At 50.4% G+C, this 16,216-nt stretch overlaps 1 protein-coding gene across 4 annotated transcripts in view; it reads left to right on the top strand.

Moving 5' to 3' along the window:
* GDAP1L1 (ganglioside induced differentiation associated protein 1 like 1) overlaps nt 1-16,216 on the top strand; it is a 51,285-nt gene that overhangs the window by 18,434 nt on the left and 16,635 nt on the right. For 2 of the 4 annotated variants that reach the window (XR_006300736.1, XM_043602320.1), the window contains exons 1-3: nt 5,292-5,593; nt 13,281-13,473; nt 14,500-14,673. Coding sequence is in view for 3 of the 4 variants with exons in the window: in XM_043602320.1 (XP_043458255.1) it covers nt 5,414-5,593; nt 13,281-13,473; nt 14,500-14,673 (547 nt within the window). In the remaining variant the exon portion in view is untranslated. Of the gene's footprint in view, nt 1-5,291; nt 5,594-13,227; nt 13,474-14,499; nt 14,674-16,216 lie in introns of those variants that run through there. The other 2 variants (XM_043602322.1, XM_043602321.1) reach the window with 2 other exon arrangements.

The raw sequence follows: 16,216 nt of genomic DNA, 5'->3' as shown, positions 1-16,216 counted from the left end.
ATTTTCTATGGACTTGGATGTTAGCTCTTGACCTGGGCTAATAACCTCATTCACCTGAGCATCAGTGTCCCCATCTGTGTTGTCAAGATAGTAACAATACCACCTCAACTGAGATAATGACTAAAAAGTGCTTAGCACAGTGTCTGGCACATGGAAAACCCTCAAAGCTGTTACTATAATAACATACATATTATAATACCAGTGGTAGACCCAAGTGAAAAAGTTCCGTCAGGCTCTCCATCTCGCTGTGCACTGAGTTCACATTCAATGGCAACCCCTTGATGGCTGAGTCCATCCCTAGTTCTCTCGGAAAAAGGGCAGAAGCAATCCCATCACTGACAAGGAACAGCTAGTCTCCAGTGTGAATTCATGCACTGGACTGTCAGTATATGTATTTCAGGGTTTTTCAGATTCCTGGCACCCAAACTGAATGTTATTTTCCTGATTCAAACTCTCCAGTGACACCCCAGTGCCCTTAGCATGATGTGATAACTCCTAAATGTGGCTTACCAGGCCTGGCATGACTACTGAGCCTCAACTGTGACCCCTGTCTCCAGCCAGATGAACAGCCACGGGTCCCTGGAACACCCTACCCTCTCTCTCACCTCTGGGCTTTGTCCCTGCTCTTCTCTCTGCCTGGAACACGCATCCCTTTCCCCATCTTCTTGTATCTGGCTAATTCCTCCTCATTCTCAAATTCTCTACTTAGACGTCCTGAGTAGATGCTGATAGTGACCTATCTGTGTCCCCTACTTTCACCATTTCTGTGCACACCAGCTGACCCCCAGGTGGCAGCACCCACATTTATGGTCTGAGGGCTTTTCGTAGACACGGGAACCCACTCTGCCCACTGTGACTGCGGGGCAGGCCTGAAGTGCTGGGGAATCAACACTCCCTGCAAGGAACAGCCTTCTAACAACGGACTGGCAGGACTCAGTGCGTAAATACCCTGGCTCTCTTCCTCCTCGGGAGGGGTTTTACACCAGCCTCAGAATTTCGCTGCGGGATTAAGTTCCAGGCGCCCATGGTGCTAACTTGCTTGCACATATACCTTCCAAGGCCGCCTTTCTTGTCTGTGTCATCCTGCCATTGCCCTCCCAGTTTCCTTCTCCCAAATTAACTGCTTGTCCTTGCATTCTTGTCTCAGGATCTGCTTCAGAGAAACCCACACTGAGAGCCATGGCTCCTGAGAGCCTTTCTTGGCAAGTGGGACAAGCAGATGTCCCTCCCTGACTTTACCACAGCCCCAGTCCTTACCTTAGCACAGCACTCGTCACATTGTGGTATAATTGCCCGGGTCCCCACAGAAACACAGACAATTCACTGGGACAAGTTAAAATGGATGGGAAACATTTGAAAAGATGGTCAACTTCACTTATGACTTAATGAAACTCAAAGAAAGAATGCCAGCCGATAAATACACATAGAAGGGCAAAGTAGAAAATATTTTTACAGCCTCTGATAACTGATTCAGCCAAGGACCATCAATGGAGGAGAAGCCGGATACCCATAAGGTCCTGGTGAGAAGAGGCAAAATGGGCATTTAAACATGGAGAGGGGTGGTCACCACCTCAAATCCAACTTGGCGTCATTAATAGTGGGACAACAAGACATCGTGGAGCTCCTGACACAAGGCAAAATGAAGCACATGGCACCACCCACGAAGGAATGATTAAATGTTTGCCCCCAAAATGCTTCACCCAAATCTAGTCTTCCCTTTAGACCCAAGTACTAGTTTATAGGAAACACAAGGGAGAGTATGACAAGTTAAAGGGCAAAACAGTGACCAATCAGACCCCCAAGTGGAACATTCTACAGGACACCTGGCCTAGTCTCTCTGTGAGTTAACACCGTGGGGAAAAAAAATAAAAAGAAATAAGAACATTCTCCAAAAAGAGACTTGAGAAGTAACAACAGAATTCATGGCATGGTCCTTGACTGGATCCTGGTTCAAACAAACTATGAAGATCATTCTGGTACAACTGGAGAAATGTGAGTATGAACTAGATATCAGGGCCTTATTGTGAATTTTTTTAATGTGAAAAATGTGTTGTTTATGTGAGAAAATGACCTATGCTAGATATAAATTATGTAATACTGAAGTATTTCACCAATGAAGTATCATGATGCCTATAATTTGTTTCAAAATACTTCAAACCCGGGGCGCCTGGGTTGCGCAGTCGGTTAAGCGTCCGACTTCAGCCAGGTCACGATCTTGCAGTCCGTGAGTTCGAGCCCCTCGTCAGGCTCTGGACTGATGGCTCAGAGCCTGGAGCCTGTTTCCGATTCTGTGTCTCCCTCTTTCTCTGCCCCTCCCCCATTCATGCTCTGTCTCTCTCTGTCCCAAAATAAATAAACGTTGAAAAAAAAATTAAAAAAAAAATACTTCAAACCCTCCTCCCTTAATTAAACAAACATGGCAAGCTTTAACCAATGATTATATTCAGGTGATGGATATATGGGTGTTCATTGAGCTGTCTTGTTTGCTATGTCATGTTTGAAAATTTTTTATAATAAAAACTCAAAAAGGAAAAGCAAATAAAAACCGTGATACACCATTTTTTACCCAGAGATTCAAAAAGAAACAAAAAAGTTTAACAGTACGCTGGGTTGGAAAAGTGCAGGGAAATGGCCCTTTTGTGGATTCTTAGTGGGGAGCGTAATATGGAATAGCCTCTTCCGAGGGAACTTTGACAGAGGCAAATTCTTTTTTTTTTTAATTTTTTATTGTTTTTTTTTAATGTTTATTTATTTTTGACAGAGAGAGCATGAGCGGGGAAGGCGCAGAGAGAGAGGGAGACACAGAATTTGAAGCAGGCTCCAGGTTCTGAGCTGTCAGCACAGAGCCCAACATGGGACTCGAACCCAGACCGTGAGATCATGACCCGAGCCGAAGTCAGACACTTAACCAACTGAGCCACCCAGGCGCCCTAAGAGACAAATTCTTTGGTCTAGCAATTCCACTTATCGGAATTTGTCGTATAAATTATACTCAAACGTGCACAAATCTGTATGAATAAGGATTTTTACTGCAGCATTGTTTTGTGTGTGTGTGTGGTTTTTATGTGTGTGTGTTTTGTAAGTTGGCTTTACCCCCAGCGCAGAGGCCAACTCAGGGCTTGAACTCTAGACCCTAAAGTCAGACCTCAGCTGAAACCAAGAGTCAGAGGCTTAACTGACTGAGCCATCCAGGTGTCCCTGCAACATTGTTTTTATAACAAAAGATTAGAAACAGCACATGTGGCATAGGAGTTGTTACATTTATTATGGCGCGTTCATACAATGCAGACTGTTAGTATGGACTAGATCTGTGTTGATAGGAAACTCTTTTCCAGATATATTGCTAAGTGAAATATGCAAAGAGCAGGTCAGTGTCTGTCTTATTTTTCACTGCATTTCTGACACCACTGAAGTGACTAGCACACAATGGGTGCACAATGATTATTTGTTGAGGGAAGGAATACACATTTGAGGTGTAACTGCTGTGGCATGGACACCTGTATGCATTCAGGTTGAAGACCCAGATAGGGACTGTGGGGCATCCCAGTAGGGTGTGGGGTCATGGCTCTGGTGGTATAAGAATTCACCCAAGGCAGAACAAAAGAGATAAAAGTTTATTGAATACACTGCAAGGCAGCACTTGTGAGACAGCAAAGGGGAGACTGCTGAGAGGTGGTGGTGAGGGGCTAAAGTTATAGGGTGGAGTAAAAGAGTTATGGGGATGTATGCAATTGTCCTTTTTGGGTAATCTTAGGAACTGTGCCTGGTTGCAATTGGTCTCTTAGGGCCTATGGCTATTTCACGGTGGCTTGTTTAATGAACCTGTTTGCATCAGCTCGGTGGTCACTCTTTTTGTGACCCTTTTGCCTCGCTCTACATTCCAGTGCTCTCGTCTGTTGCCTAAAAGCAGCCTCTACAGGGACCAGATTTTTCACCTTGATGGAATATCTAAGGTCTTACTTCCCTGAATTCAGACATTTGAATTTTCCCTTAAGACACACCATATCCTTCTTTGTAAAACCAAATCATGAGCAACAATATACTTGGAGGAAAAAGAAGGAATAAAAATTTCCTGAAAGGGTGACAAAGAAGTTGCTGAACCAGGGAGGCTAATGTGGCAACTGGGAGTTAATAGAAAATGTAGCTCCAAGCCTCCTGGCAGCCAAAGCAAAAAAGGGAAACCCATGGACCACAGAACTTTTGTTGTCTGGTAGAAGGAAGGACACTGATTCCTCAAGAGCCATGCTCATCAATCTGAAAGGATGATGTGCAAGGAGTCCTTGCTTGATAGCATCACATGAGGGAGGGAGGGAAAATTGAGAAGCCTATCTCCCTGGTGCATCTATTTGCTCAATGGTAAATAAATTAAAACAATATTTATATCAGAGGAAGCACGGGGGTATTAGGGAACTTTATATGAAACTCCCATGAATATTAAGCATAAACTAAGTGACAGCAGGGCATTACAGGCTTTCTTGGGCTCCTGTAGTTGTGCCTCAGTCTCCTGGGTGAAGATGTGACCTTGGACCAATGACTTGACATTTCTGATCCTCATCTTCCTCCTCTAGTAAAAATGATTATTGTGCAGATGAATGAGATGATGCGTATAAAGTGCTTGGGCTGATAAAAAGCTTGCTGTGCTGTTGTTTATATCATTATCGTAGTATTATGACCTTATCACTAAGAGCATATATTCTGGAGCCAGACAGGCTGGGTTCGAATCTCGGCTCCACCGCTTACTAGTTAGGGGACCTTGGGCAAGGTCACTTAGCTTCTCTGTGCCTCAGTTTCCTCTTCTGTAAAATGAGGCACATAGGATTATTGTGAGGACTCAGTGAGTTGATGGTTGTAAAGCCTGGGCACACGGCAAGTGCTATGTAAGCGTTTGCTCTATATTTCATAGTTTGTTCCCCTCTGCCCTTAGAGATCCTTCAGGAGAAATGCTAGGAAACAACAGCTCCAAAGAGAGAAAAGCTATTTCCAGACACTGATTTATACAAGGAATGGGTCTCTATAACACCAGGTGTCCTAAGAGGTATTTGCTTCTTGGAAGACTGAGAGTCAGAATGCGTTAACAATGGTGGAGTCTTGGCAGGTAGCTGGCCAGATATGAGCTATTTGGGGGACATGGCCCATTCTCCTGTGGCTCCTCCACCCCTTCCACGGAGCCTGACGGAGGGGACTGGTAGCTTTTCTAGCAGGGGCCAGGGGCGTCCCTAGGGGAGGAGGAGGGAAGGAGATCCCGGGATCCCCCGCGCCCCTCCCCCACTTGCCCAGCGAGTAATGACATTCACGGAGAGGGGAGGGAGGGAGCGAAGCAGAGGGGCAGGCTCGGCGAGGCCATGTGATGCTGGGCGAGAGAGAGCCGCCGCCGCGGAGCCTCCTTCTTTCCTCCCTCTGATTCCGGGCTGTCATGGCGACCCCCAACAACCTGACCCCCACCAACTGCAGCTGGTGGCCCATCTCGGCGCTGGAGAGCGATGCGGCCAAGCCGGTGGAGGCCCCCGACGCGCCCGAGGCGGCCAGCCCCGCCCATTGGCCCAAGGAGAGCCTGGTTCTGTACCACTGGACCCAGTCCTTCAGCTCTCAGAAGGTAGAGCCCAAGGAGCAGGGGAGCCGGATGCACCCAGTAGCGAGGAGGCTTGGGGGAGGGGATTCAGGAGGAGGAAGGGGTCCGAGGACCTGGTGAGAGGCTGGAGGGTGGCATGTGGGGGTTCGGGGACCCGGAGGATGGAGGATGCTGGGCCGCTCTCCAGGGAGGTGACTGGCGCTGTCTTGGGCCCCAGGAGCACCGTCCCCAATTCTGGGAACATCCATTCTGCCTCTTTCCCTCCCAGAAAGACCTGGTCTGTTGGAGGGCTGAGAAGAGAGACAAAGGCAAGGGGAAGGGAATGGGCACTGCTGGGAAGGCGGCCTGTTGGAGGGGGCGGCTGCTGCGGGAAGGGAGGAGGAGCGCTTCCTGGGATCCAGCCTCCAGCCCCGGTAGCCCGGTTGTGGGCCTCCCTCCACGCTGCTGTCCTGGATACGACAGGCCCTCCAGATCACAGCTTCTGCCCAGCTGGGAGCCTTCCTCTGGCTGGGGCTTGAAGGGTCTGTCCCTGGTCCTCTCCCGCACCCCCACTTATCTTGAGCTGAGAAAGGAGTTAACCCATCTCCTGAGGCAAGCTCAGTTCGGCCCCTAAAATCTGTTTTGCTCTTAAAGACAGAGAGGGCCCCTCAGCTCCTTCGCAGATCCAGTTGAGCTGGGTCGCAGTTGGGAATCCAGCCTGGTGCTGAGTTATCAGGGTTCCCGCTTCCTGGGGGCGAGGGCCAGGCACAGCGCCTGTGACAGGGGCGCCTCTAGGGGCGCAATCTCCCACCCTAGGCGCTGTCCGTCATTGGGGCACGAATTCAGCACCATGGCCAGGGCCCAACAACGTGTGCTGCTGGGTTCCAAGTGGCACCCATTGTCAGACCCTGGGATTCCTCTTCTCCCTGGGAGATCCTTTTGTTCCATTCACTCATTTTCCAGATAGAGAAACAGGTTCCGTAAGGAGAAAGGGCCTTGGAGCCAAAAGACTTGGGTTTGAGTCTTGGTCCAGGTTCAGTTCATCATCTGGAAAATGAGGTAACAATAATTATAATAATAGCAGCTACTTCTAATTCCCAGCCCTTCTCAGAGTTGCTGAGAGAGTTGTTGAAAAGGCAGTATAACTTCGTGTTCTAGACTGGCAGTACTCAAACTTGAGCATACATTGGAATCACTGCATGGTCCTGGTTAAAACACAGACTGCTGGGTCCCACCCCAGATGTTCTGATTCAGCAAGTCTAGAATGGAGCTCAAGATGCTGCATATGTCCAGCCAGCTACCAGCGATGCTGATAAAGCTGGTCCACTGATCCCCCTTTGAGTAGCTCCAGTTTAGAGTATAGACTGAGGCCAGACAGTCTCCAGTGGAAGAGCCATCCTCCCCAGTAATTCATTGTAAAACTTTAGACAGGTCGCCTTGCCACTCCAAAGCCTCAGTTTTATAATCTGTAAAATGGAGCTAATGGCAGTACCTTTCTCAGAGGGCTATTTTGAGGGTGAAATAAGGTGACACAAAAGAAGTGCTGATGGCAGTGCCTGGCACAGGGTCAAGTTTCTGATAATTATAGGTGTGATATCGCCACAGTGCTAGGTGAAGGAGGGGTCAAGTTAACCAGGGCCACTCTGGGACTCATCCGTAAATTTTACAAATGCCTGCTGAGCACCTACTGCATGCCAGTCTCCGTGCAAGTTGCTGGGAGTTTGGAGATGTATCCGACTGACGTCCAGATTTCAGAATACCTTCCTATCCAGAACCACAGGATCCAGACCCCAGTGATTGGGACTGGACAGGGGACAGAGGGATGGTACCTTCCATTACCATTCCCAAAGGGAGCTTCCTGCTCCTCCCCTTGCCCCCATGGAAGATTTCCTATTCAGCCTGCACTCAGGGCTCAGGTAGCCCCTTGTTCAGGCATGGGACTGCTCACTGCAACCTCATTTGTGACCAGGTCAGCCTGGGAATCCTCCTGCCTCCCCGTCCATGGACTTCCCGTTGCCTAGGGGCCGGTGGTGGGTTCTAGAGACAGTGTATCCTGGTGGAAAGGGCATGGGCTCTGCAGTCAGATGGTCTTGGATTCCATTCTCATCTTGAGTGCTTACTGGCTGTTTGACCTTGGACAAGTCACTTAACCCATCTGTGCCTCAATATCCTCATCTGGCGAAAGGGACTTTTGCATCCAACCCTGCAGAATTCCTGAGGGTTTGAGAGGACATGGACATATGTTAAGTGTCTGGCACATAGTAGGAGTTTAGCAGGTGAATTTCCTTCCTTTCAGTCCCAAAGGGCCCTGCCTGCATTCAGGGAGCAGTTCCCCTTTGTGGAGCATCTGAGAAGCCTGTCCTTAATGGTATATGAATAGCAGAAAATAGCCTACCTCCAAGAATGGTGGTGGCTCCATGGGACATCTGGAGACTATTCCAGAGCTAGAGGGCAACAGGACAGTGAGGGGAGCCAGAGCCCAGACTCTGGGGCCAGACAGCCCAGGGTTCAGTCTCAACTCTGCCACTGACCAACTGAGTAATTCTGGGTAGGTTGCTCAGCCTCTCATGCCTCAGGCATCACGTCTGTAAATTGAGAATAATAACAGCACCTCCAGGATAAGGCTGTTGTGAGGATTCAGCAAATGTATCCATTAAGTCACCTAGAGCAGCACCTGGCACACAGAAAGTGCCCAGTAAGCGCACTTAGATTTACTAGACAGGAGAGCAAATCCTGACTGTGCCACTTCCCACTGCGTGACTGTGCACGTGTCTTCACTTCTGTAAGTCTCTGCTTCCTCCTGTGTTCAGGAGGAACGGTTCCTACCTCAGAGGGCTGTGAAGACTGAGATCATGCATGGTTACACACTTTGCACAATGCCTTAAAAATGGCACGCTAACAGTGAACTTTCAGGCATCATCATAAGTGATCATTTGAGGCCACAGGGTTCAAAGGGGGTTCTAAATGCAAAGTGTAGATGTTAGCTTGCTTCTGAGGCTGTTTCTGGCCCCCCAGCCACCTTCTCTTTGGCTTGGGGGGGTGGGGAGGGGGCAAAAGGGTGAGACTGGAAGGGGCAAGAGTCAAGACACCAGCATCCAGTGTTGGCATTCTCATTCACTAGCTTGTGGCCTCAGGTAGTTCCTGATCCCCTTTGGTCCTCAGTTTCTTCCACATGAAGATGGACTACATGTTGATACAACTTGAATTTCTCCCTCCCCAGGTGGGAAGAATTACCCTGTCTCTGTGTGTCCCCATCCCTTTGAGCATCTTTCTGTCCTCACACCAGGCAGTTTTTCAAAAACCAAGATTGCTATTTACTGGCTGTGTGACTTGGGACAACTTAGCGCTGTCTCTGTGGCTATTTCCTCTTTTATAAAACGGGTGTGATACTAGTACCTACCTCATTAGGCTTTTTGTGAGGATTAAATTAATTAATACACATAAATGTCTTAGAGTAGCGCCTGGTACAGAGAAAGCCCTTTTTGGGAGTTAGCTATATTGTTGTGATTTCCACCAAGGTGAGCCTCTGAGAGCCGTCCTTGGCTTCCTGCAACAAACTTGGTTCAAGTTTCCCTTATTCCATCCTCTCAGGGTCTGCCCTTTTCTTGGAGGCAACTTTGAGGAGAACCTGGCCCAGCCTTCTGCCCCCAGGAGTGAGAGGCCCAGGTCAGGGTCCTGTCAGAAGACAGTCCTGACACCCAAGACTGAGCAGGTCTTCCAGAGGCCCCTCTCAGACATGGCAGGAGGAAGTGAGAATGGAGGGTGATCTCTACCTCCTACCTGGGCCTTGCCTTTCAAGCTCTTGGGCACTGGCTCCTAGCCCTGTCCACGCTGCCCTTGACAATTTGCCCCACCCCCACCCCCAGAGGCTCACAGGTGGCAACTGCCGACCTCCCCATTCTTCCCAGAAGCCTGCAGTGGCTCACCAGGTGCCTCCAGGAAAGAGCCAGAATCCTCGTCATGGCCTCAGGCTCTACCTCAGGATCCTAACCTTCCTTGGGTCACAGACCCCTTCATCAATAGAGGGGAGCCTGTGAACCTTTCTCAGAATAATGCTTTTAATGAAATAAAGTAAAATACATAACATTACTAGAAGGGAAGCCAATCGAAGTATAGCTGTTGACATCCTTTTAAAACAAATTCATTATGTAATAATATATGTTTCTGGATTAACCCATTCTATAGCCTTACCTGGTGGCAGGACTGATCACTGTAGTGTCAAAGTCGTGATGAGTGTAACCGTAGCAATGTGAAGTGATGAAAGTATCTGATGCCTTGTGGTGACAATATTTCAGGCACTGCGAACACTACCATGCTTTGTCGCCTACGCTCATAATTGAAGAAAATGATAACTGTCAGTATGAGATTATTGAAAGTAAACATGTGATTTCCCCATCTTAGTTCAAGGAGCCACGGAATTTATTCACGGAATCTGGGGTCTTGATTAAAATGCCCTGTGCAGTGCCTCATCCCCTCTCATCTCCCCGCCCACCCTGTTCCAGCCACACTGGCCTCCTCATTGTGTTTCAAACATGCCAGACACGCTCCTGCCTCAGGACTTTTGTGCTGACTGTTCCCTCTGCCTAGAACTCTTTTTTCTCAGATCCCTGTGTGGACCCCTCCTTCACCTTTATTAATTAAAAAAAAAAAAAAAAGGATGTTTGAGATAAATACACTGAAGCTCAGAGACTCTTAAGTGTCTTTTACAAAGTCATACAACAACTAAATGGTTGGGCATAGACTCCAAGCCAGCCCATTGCAATTGCCTGGTGAGGAGGGACAGTCCTGACTCTGAAGCACCAGTGAGCTAATTCCATGCACCTGCAGAGAAGATGGTTTGCCCAGGGGTGGCTGATGTCTGGTCACACTGAGTGGCGACCACCAAGGCTGGTCCAGCCTCCAGGGTGCAGAGAGGCAGATGGCCTTGGTGACTGCATGCCCTTCCCCTGGACCTGGCTTCCTCCCACACTCCCCTCCCCCGCAGGATGGCACATGGTTCTGGCCTGCAGCTCCGCTAAAGGAGAAAGTCTCCTTGGCCGCCTGCCGGCCTGACCCTGAGGCAGCTCCAAGCAAAACTGTTACATCTCTAAAGATAGTCCCCTCCCCAGGCACTAGCCCCATCTGGCACCCTCACTAGAGTTCCAGGGCAGGACCTGGGAGTGGTCCCTGGGAGCAGGTGCCCTGCCAGGATGCAAGGCCAAATGTCCGGACCTGTCAAGGACAGAGGCCTGGTTTGGTTTCTGTTTCCATCCATTCAGCGGTCCCAGCTTGGCCTGGAGGCTGGATGGCTGGGCAGAGCGCGATGGTTCAGGGCCAAGGATGCCAGGATGGGCCGGAGGAAGGGAATGGGCAGTTCCGCTCCAGCCAAACTCCAGCCTTGATGGTTCTGGGGCTCCTCCTGGGCTCAGGCAGGAGAACATACACATGCACACTCACCTACACATACACACAAGGACACACACTCACACGTGCATATGCACACTCATATCCACACTAATGCACACGCACTCACACAATGCTTTAATACTCAGACACTCATCCACACACCCGCACTCATGAACACATGCACACACACACACACACACACACACTTGCACACTCATGCAGTTGCTACTCACGTTCAGGCTCACTCACGCACGTATACACTCACACACCCAGACCCAACAGATGCCACCCCCGGTGCTCTCTCTCTGCCACAACTCCTCCGCCTCTCTTAGAATCAGCCATTCCTCCCACTGTCTCCTGCGTGGTCCGAATGTAGTGTCAGCTGGCAGCAAGGCGCTCCTCAACGTGGAGTCCAGCCCTCATTCTACTCATGATGAAAAGGAGGCTCGGGAAGGGGCAGTGACACTCTAAGTCACATAATAGCATTGCTGTGGCAGAGCCAGGGTGAGGACCTCCCAGCCCCATCTGTAGGACCTGCTTTTGGCTAATGGAGCAAACGAATCTGTGAATGAGCATTGGGGGTTCAGGGGCTAATTACTTCTTCCTCCCCACATGGAAAGAGGTGTTCATGTTAGCTGTGAGGGTTGGGCATGAAGTACTCTAGGACACCAATCATGATGGTGAGTGTGTGTGTGTGTGTGTGTGTGTGTGTGTGTGTGTAATAATGATGGTAGAATCCATGTATTAACCTCCCGTGCTGGGACTTTATCCATATGATCCCATCTCAACCTCATGTCAGGCTTGAAGGAGTGGATTACATTCCTCATCTCATAGAACCCAAGATTAGAGAACTCAAGTAACTCATCCATGATCACACAGCAAATAAGCAGCAGAGCCAGGCTTCAAGTCTAGATCTGTCTGCTTCCAGAACCTGATCTCATGCAAGTGGCTAAGACACAATATGCCTATGGGGTGCCAGGCACTGTTCTGTAGGGACTAATGTATCTAATCCTCACAGCAGCCCTCTACGGGAACTGCTAGTGGGACTCTCATTGGACAGATGAGGAAACTGAGGCACACAGATGTAAAGCCAAGTCACCCAGCAAGTAGGTGCCAGAGCTGGGATTTGAACTGACAGTCTGGCACTGAGTCCAAGGTCCGACTATGACACCATGCTGACCCTTCTGAGTGCTTAACTCCTGGCATCTGGGAGGGAGGCTGCGGACATCCAATCCCAAGAGCTACCAACCGAGTGTGTGTGGGGACACTGATGCTCAAGGAGAACCACTTTTGCTAGGCTCAGGGATGCCCTCCCTTCCCCCTGCCCTGGAGCCTTTGGTAGAGTTGCTTGCCATCTTTTTGCTAGGGAATTTGGACAAAAGTCATCTTTCTGAGTCTCAGTCCACAAGCAGGGGACAGTTGGACCAGGTGATCTCTAACTATCTTCCAACTCAGAAATGTTGGCCCCAACATTGAGGCAGGCCCCAGCCTCAAGGCTCTCCATTAACTTCAACCAGCTCAAATATTCATCTGGGACCCCCTAGAGACATAGGGAAAGACTAAGGAGGGGGCAGGCCCAGGATTCCCTGAAGGTACCCGCAGGAGTCAGGACCCACTGTTTCCGGTTTCAGGTCTACTGCTAAATTGCTGTGTGACTTTGGGTAAGTTACTTGCCCTCTCTGGGCTTTGGTTTTCTCATCAAGAAAAACAGGGAGATAGCCTCTGTTCTACCCTCTTTTGGGAAGCTGTTGTGAACAACAACCAGATGGGAAAGTGTCTGGGGGCAATAAAAGGCTCAGCTGATGTTGACAAATTATTTTCCACCTTGCTTTGTTTCCTAAATAATTTGAGAAATATTGCTCAATCATGTTGATGATAAGAATTCCTATGAATTTCCTGGCCAGATGTACCCCTGGAGGCCAGGCTGAGTGTCCAGTCATAATAGTGAAACCATGACTTGAGTGCCATCTATGTGCCAGACACTGGCGTGGTACTATTAGTACTTCCGTTTTGCAAATAAGGAAACTGAGGCTCAGGAAGTTTAAGGAATCTGCCCAAACACACACAGCAGAGCCAGGAATCCTATCCCAGGTATGTCCAGCTGTGAAACCCAGTCCCATAACTATGAGGGAGCCCTGCCCCTTTGCCCCAGATAGGGCTGTGTTCCTCCCACCAAGAGGCGCCCGGGCCCTGGGAGAGTCCACCTGCCTAAAAAACGAGCAGGAAGCAACAGTGCCCCCTCCTGTGTGTGACCTCTGACCTCCCTTCCCACATGCCCCACCCCACCTGGGCAGAGTGTCCCCCGTGCGTCCGCCCGCCTTCCCCGCTCTGACCCTGGCGCCTGCAGGTGCGGCTGGTGATTGCCGAGAAGGGCCTGGCGTGTGAGGAGAGGGACGTGAGCCTGCCGCAGAGTGAGCACAAGGAGCCGTGGTTCATGCGGCTCAACCTGGGGGAGGAGGTGCCCGTCATTATCCACCGGGACAACATCATCAGTGACTATGACCAGATCATCGACTACGTGGAGCGGACCTTCACAGGAGGTACGGCCGCCACACCCACAGGGGCTCAGCCACAGACCCCAGACACCCCACAGAACCTTGGGGAGCCTGAGGAAGCTCACTGGGACTGTGGACAAGGCCCAGTCTCCCCCAAAAGGAACAGTGGGATGGCAGACAGGGCTCAGATGCCTACCGCCCCCAGGGACCACAGGGCCACAGGTATGGCCACGATCCTTGGGATGCTACAAACCCTATCCCCAGGACTCCAGGGAAAGGGCTGGCCCAGACATGGCCCTAGGAGCAAGGGGGCTACAACCTCCGTCCCCAGGAGCTCTGGAGTCAGAAGCATGGCCACAGGCCCTCCGAGCCCCCAGGCAGGAGCTGGACCCAGACCATCCTAGTCACCAGGAGGGGCTCAGGTCTTCTGGGGATGCCAGGGCACAGGCAGGGCCCAGGCCTCTGAATCCCTATAAGCATAGTTAGGGCCATGGACTCCCCAGGAACCCCATAGACCTGGCCCCAGGTGCCCCGGAATACTGCAGGTGTGAGCAGGGCCCAGACACCCTGGAACACCACAGGACCCTATGTCCTCTCCTGCCCTCCAGCCTTCTTCAGGTTCAGAAGCCCACTGCCTATAGCAGGTGCTGCAAACCACAGCTGAGAGGGGTCCAGGGCCCAGACATGCACTGTGGAGAAAGAATACGAATTAGTTGCCAACAATTAAGAATTAAGGAGAGTTCAGTTTTAAACATCCAGGTTTCTGGCTTCTCTTGAAGCCTGCCAACACTGGGCCTAGACTCCCATCGGGCAGCTCCTCAGCAGACAGCTTGGCAGGACTCCAGGGAGGTGAGGTAGGCAGGCAAGACCACGAGGATCCCCTGTCAGCTGGGGGGAAACTTTATCACAAGAGCCTGGGGAAAGGGGTGGCACCTGGGCCATGACGATTGGGGTTCCAGCACACCGGGGTTGAAGGACAGGGTGCCAGAGCCAGGTCTGTCTGAATGAGAGGGGCAGGGGGCCGGGGCAGGACTCATTGCCCCCCAGCCCAGCCCCGGCTGTGCCCCACAGAGCACGTGGTGGCCCTGATGCCTGAGGCGGGCAGCCCACAGCACGCGAGGGTCCTGCAGTACCGGGAGCTACTGGACGCGCTGCCCATGGACGCCTACACGCACGGCTGCATCCTACACCCCGAGCTCACCACGGACTCCATGATCCCCAAGTACGCCACGGCTGAGATCCGCAGTGAGTGCCATGGGTGACCCCTCAACGGGAGTCCTTCCCCTCCTCCACATCTTCTCCCTACTGTGTGTCTGTAACTCCCCCTCTTCCTCTTATCCTTCCTGGTCTCCCTCTTCCCGTCCCTGCCTCTGTCTCCACCCCCTTTCTCTCTGTCTCTGTTCATCTCTCTGGCCCTCGCTCTGGGTGTCTCGTGCTCCATCCTCTGTCTCTCTCCCTTCCTCCCTCCTGCTTGCCTTCTCTCCACCACTCTCCCTGGCCATCCATCTCATTTACCCGCTTTCAAACCAAAATGTCTCTCCCTCTCTGGCCGTCTCATTCCCCTCTCCTGCCCCTCCTCTTGTCCTGCCATCCTGTACAGAGACTGTGGGCTGTCTGCCCTCCCAGAGGCTTGTCTTGTCCATGGAGAGCTGGAGCACATTTGTACTGGAGAAGTCCCAGCCCCAGACACCTGGGGTCAGGGCCCAAGGAGGTCAGGACTATAGCTGGTGATCCAGGGCAATGAGTGACTTCAGGGTTGGTGTCACCAAGGAAGGCTGCCCAGATATGCAAGACCCCTGTGAGGTCTCTTGTTTCTGATTGAAGCATCAGCCACGTCCTGTCCTAGCTGCTAGTCTGGACATGCCCATAGCCTGGTTCATCTTTTTGTTTCTAGCACCTGGTCAATGGGGGTTAGATTAAATCAGATTATCCATCAACAGTTATTTACAGACTTTGGTCCAGGCCCTGTGCAGACACCATGGGATCCTATAGACAGATGAAGTGTGATGATTCTAAGTAGATATTAGGTACTTAGTTAATGGTCACTTCCTCTCAAAGGAGTGAGCTGTTGTTTAAAGTGGGAAGGGGCAGGTTGTGGAACTTGATATTGTCCCTTTAGAGTACCTTTGCATAAGACCTGGAATCTATCAGTATCATCTTGTCTCCATTGAGTCAACATTTATGAGGTCTCCTACGCCCCAGGCACTGGGCAGGGGTCTGGGGACCGATGGGGACAGACACAGCTTCTACCATCCCAGGGTCACAGTTCCATCACAGATAAGCAGAAAGACAAGTGGCCAGGTAATTGCAGTGTGGGACTAAACACATTTGAACAACTTCTCAGGAGGACATTCTGGCACCCTATATCAAACACAATAACCGTGGAGATTATCCTGCAGTCACACTTGGATTTGTGCACCAAGAATCACCATTGCAGCATAGGTGGTAATAGCAAGAAGTTGGAAATAACTCAGCAGTGCATGAGTTGGGAACTGGGCAAAAAAATTCTAGTATTCCCACAATAGAATACTGTACAGCTGTTTTAAAAAATGAGTATAAGGGATGCTCCCTAAGATATGTTAGGAAGTAAGAATAAAGGAAGGCAAAACAAATGCGTCTAGTGTGCTATCATTACTATATTTAAAAGGGCATTAAATGGATACCCAGGTGCTTGCAAACACAAAGATACATGAGAAGCTGCCAATAGGGTTTGCTTTCAGGAAGCAGAACTAAGAGACCACAGACTGAGGGGGGGAGAGATTTACTTTTCACTGCACATTCTTCACTA

Source organism: Prionailurus bengalensis, chromosome A3, assembly GCF_016509475.1.
Source record: "Prionailurus bengalensis isolate Pbe53 chromosome A3, Fcat_Pben_1.1_paternal_pri, whole genome shotgun sequence".
Taxonomy (NCBI): domain Eukaryota; kingdom Metazoa; phylum Chordata; class Mammalia; order Carnivora; family Felidae; genus Prionailurus; species Prionailurus bengalensis.
Note: the sequence above shows the minus strand (reverse complement) of the source record. Positions and strands in the feature narration are given on the sequence as shown.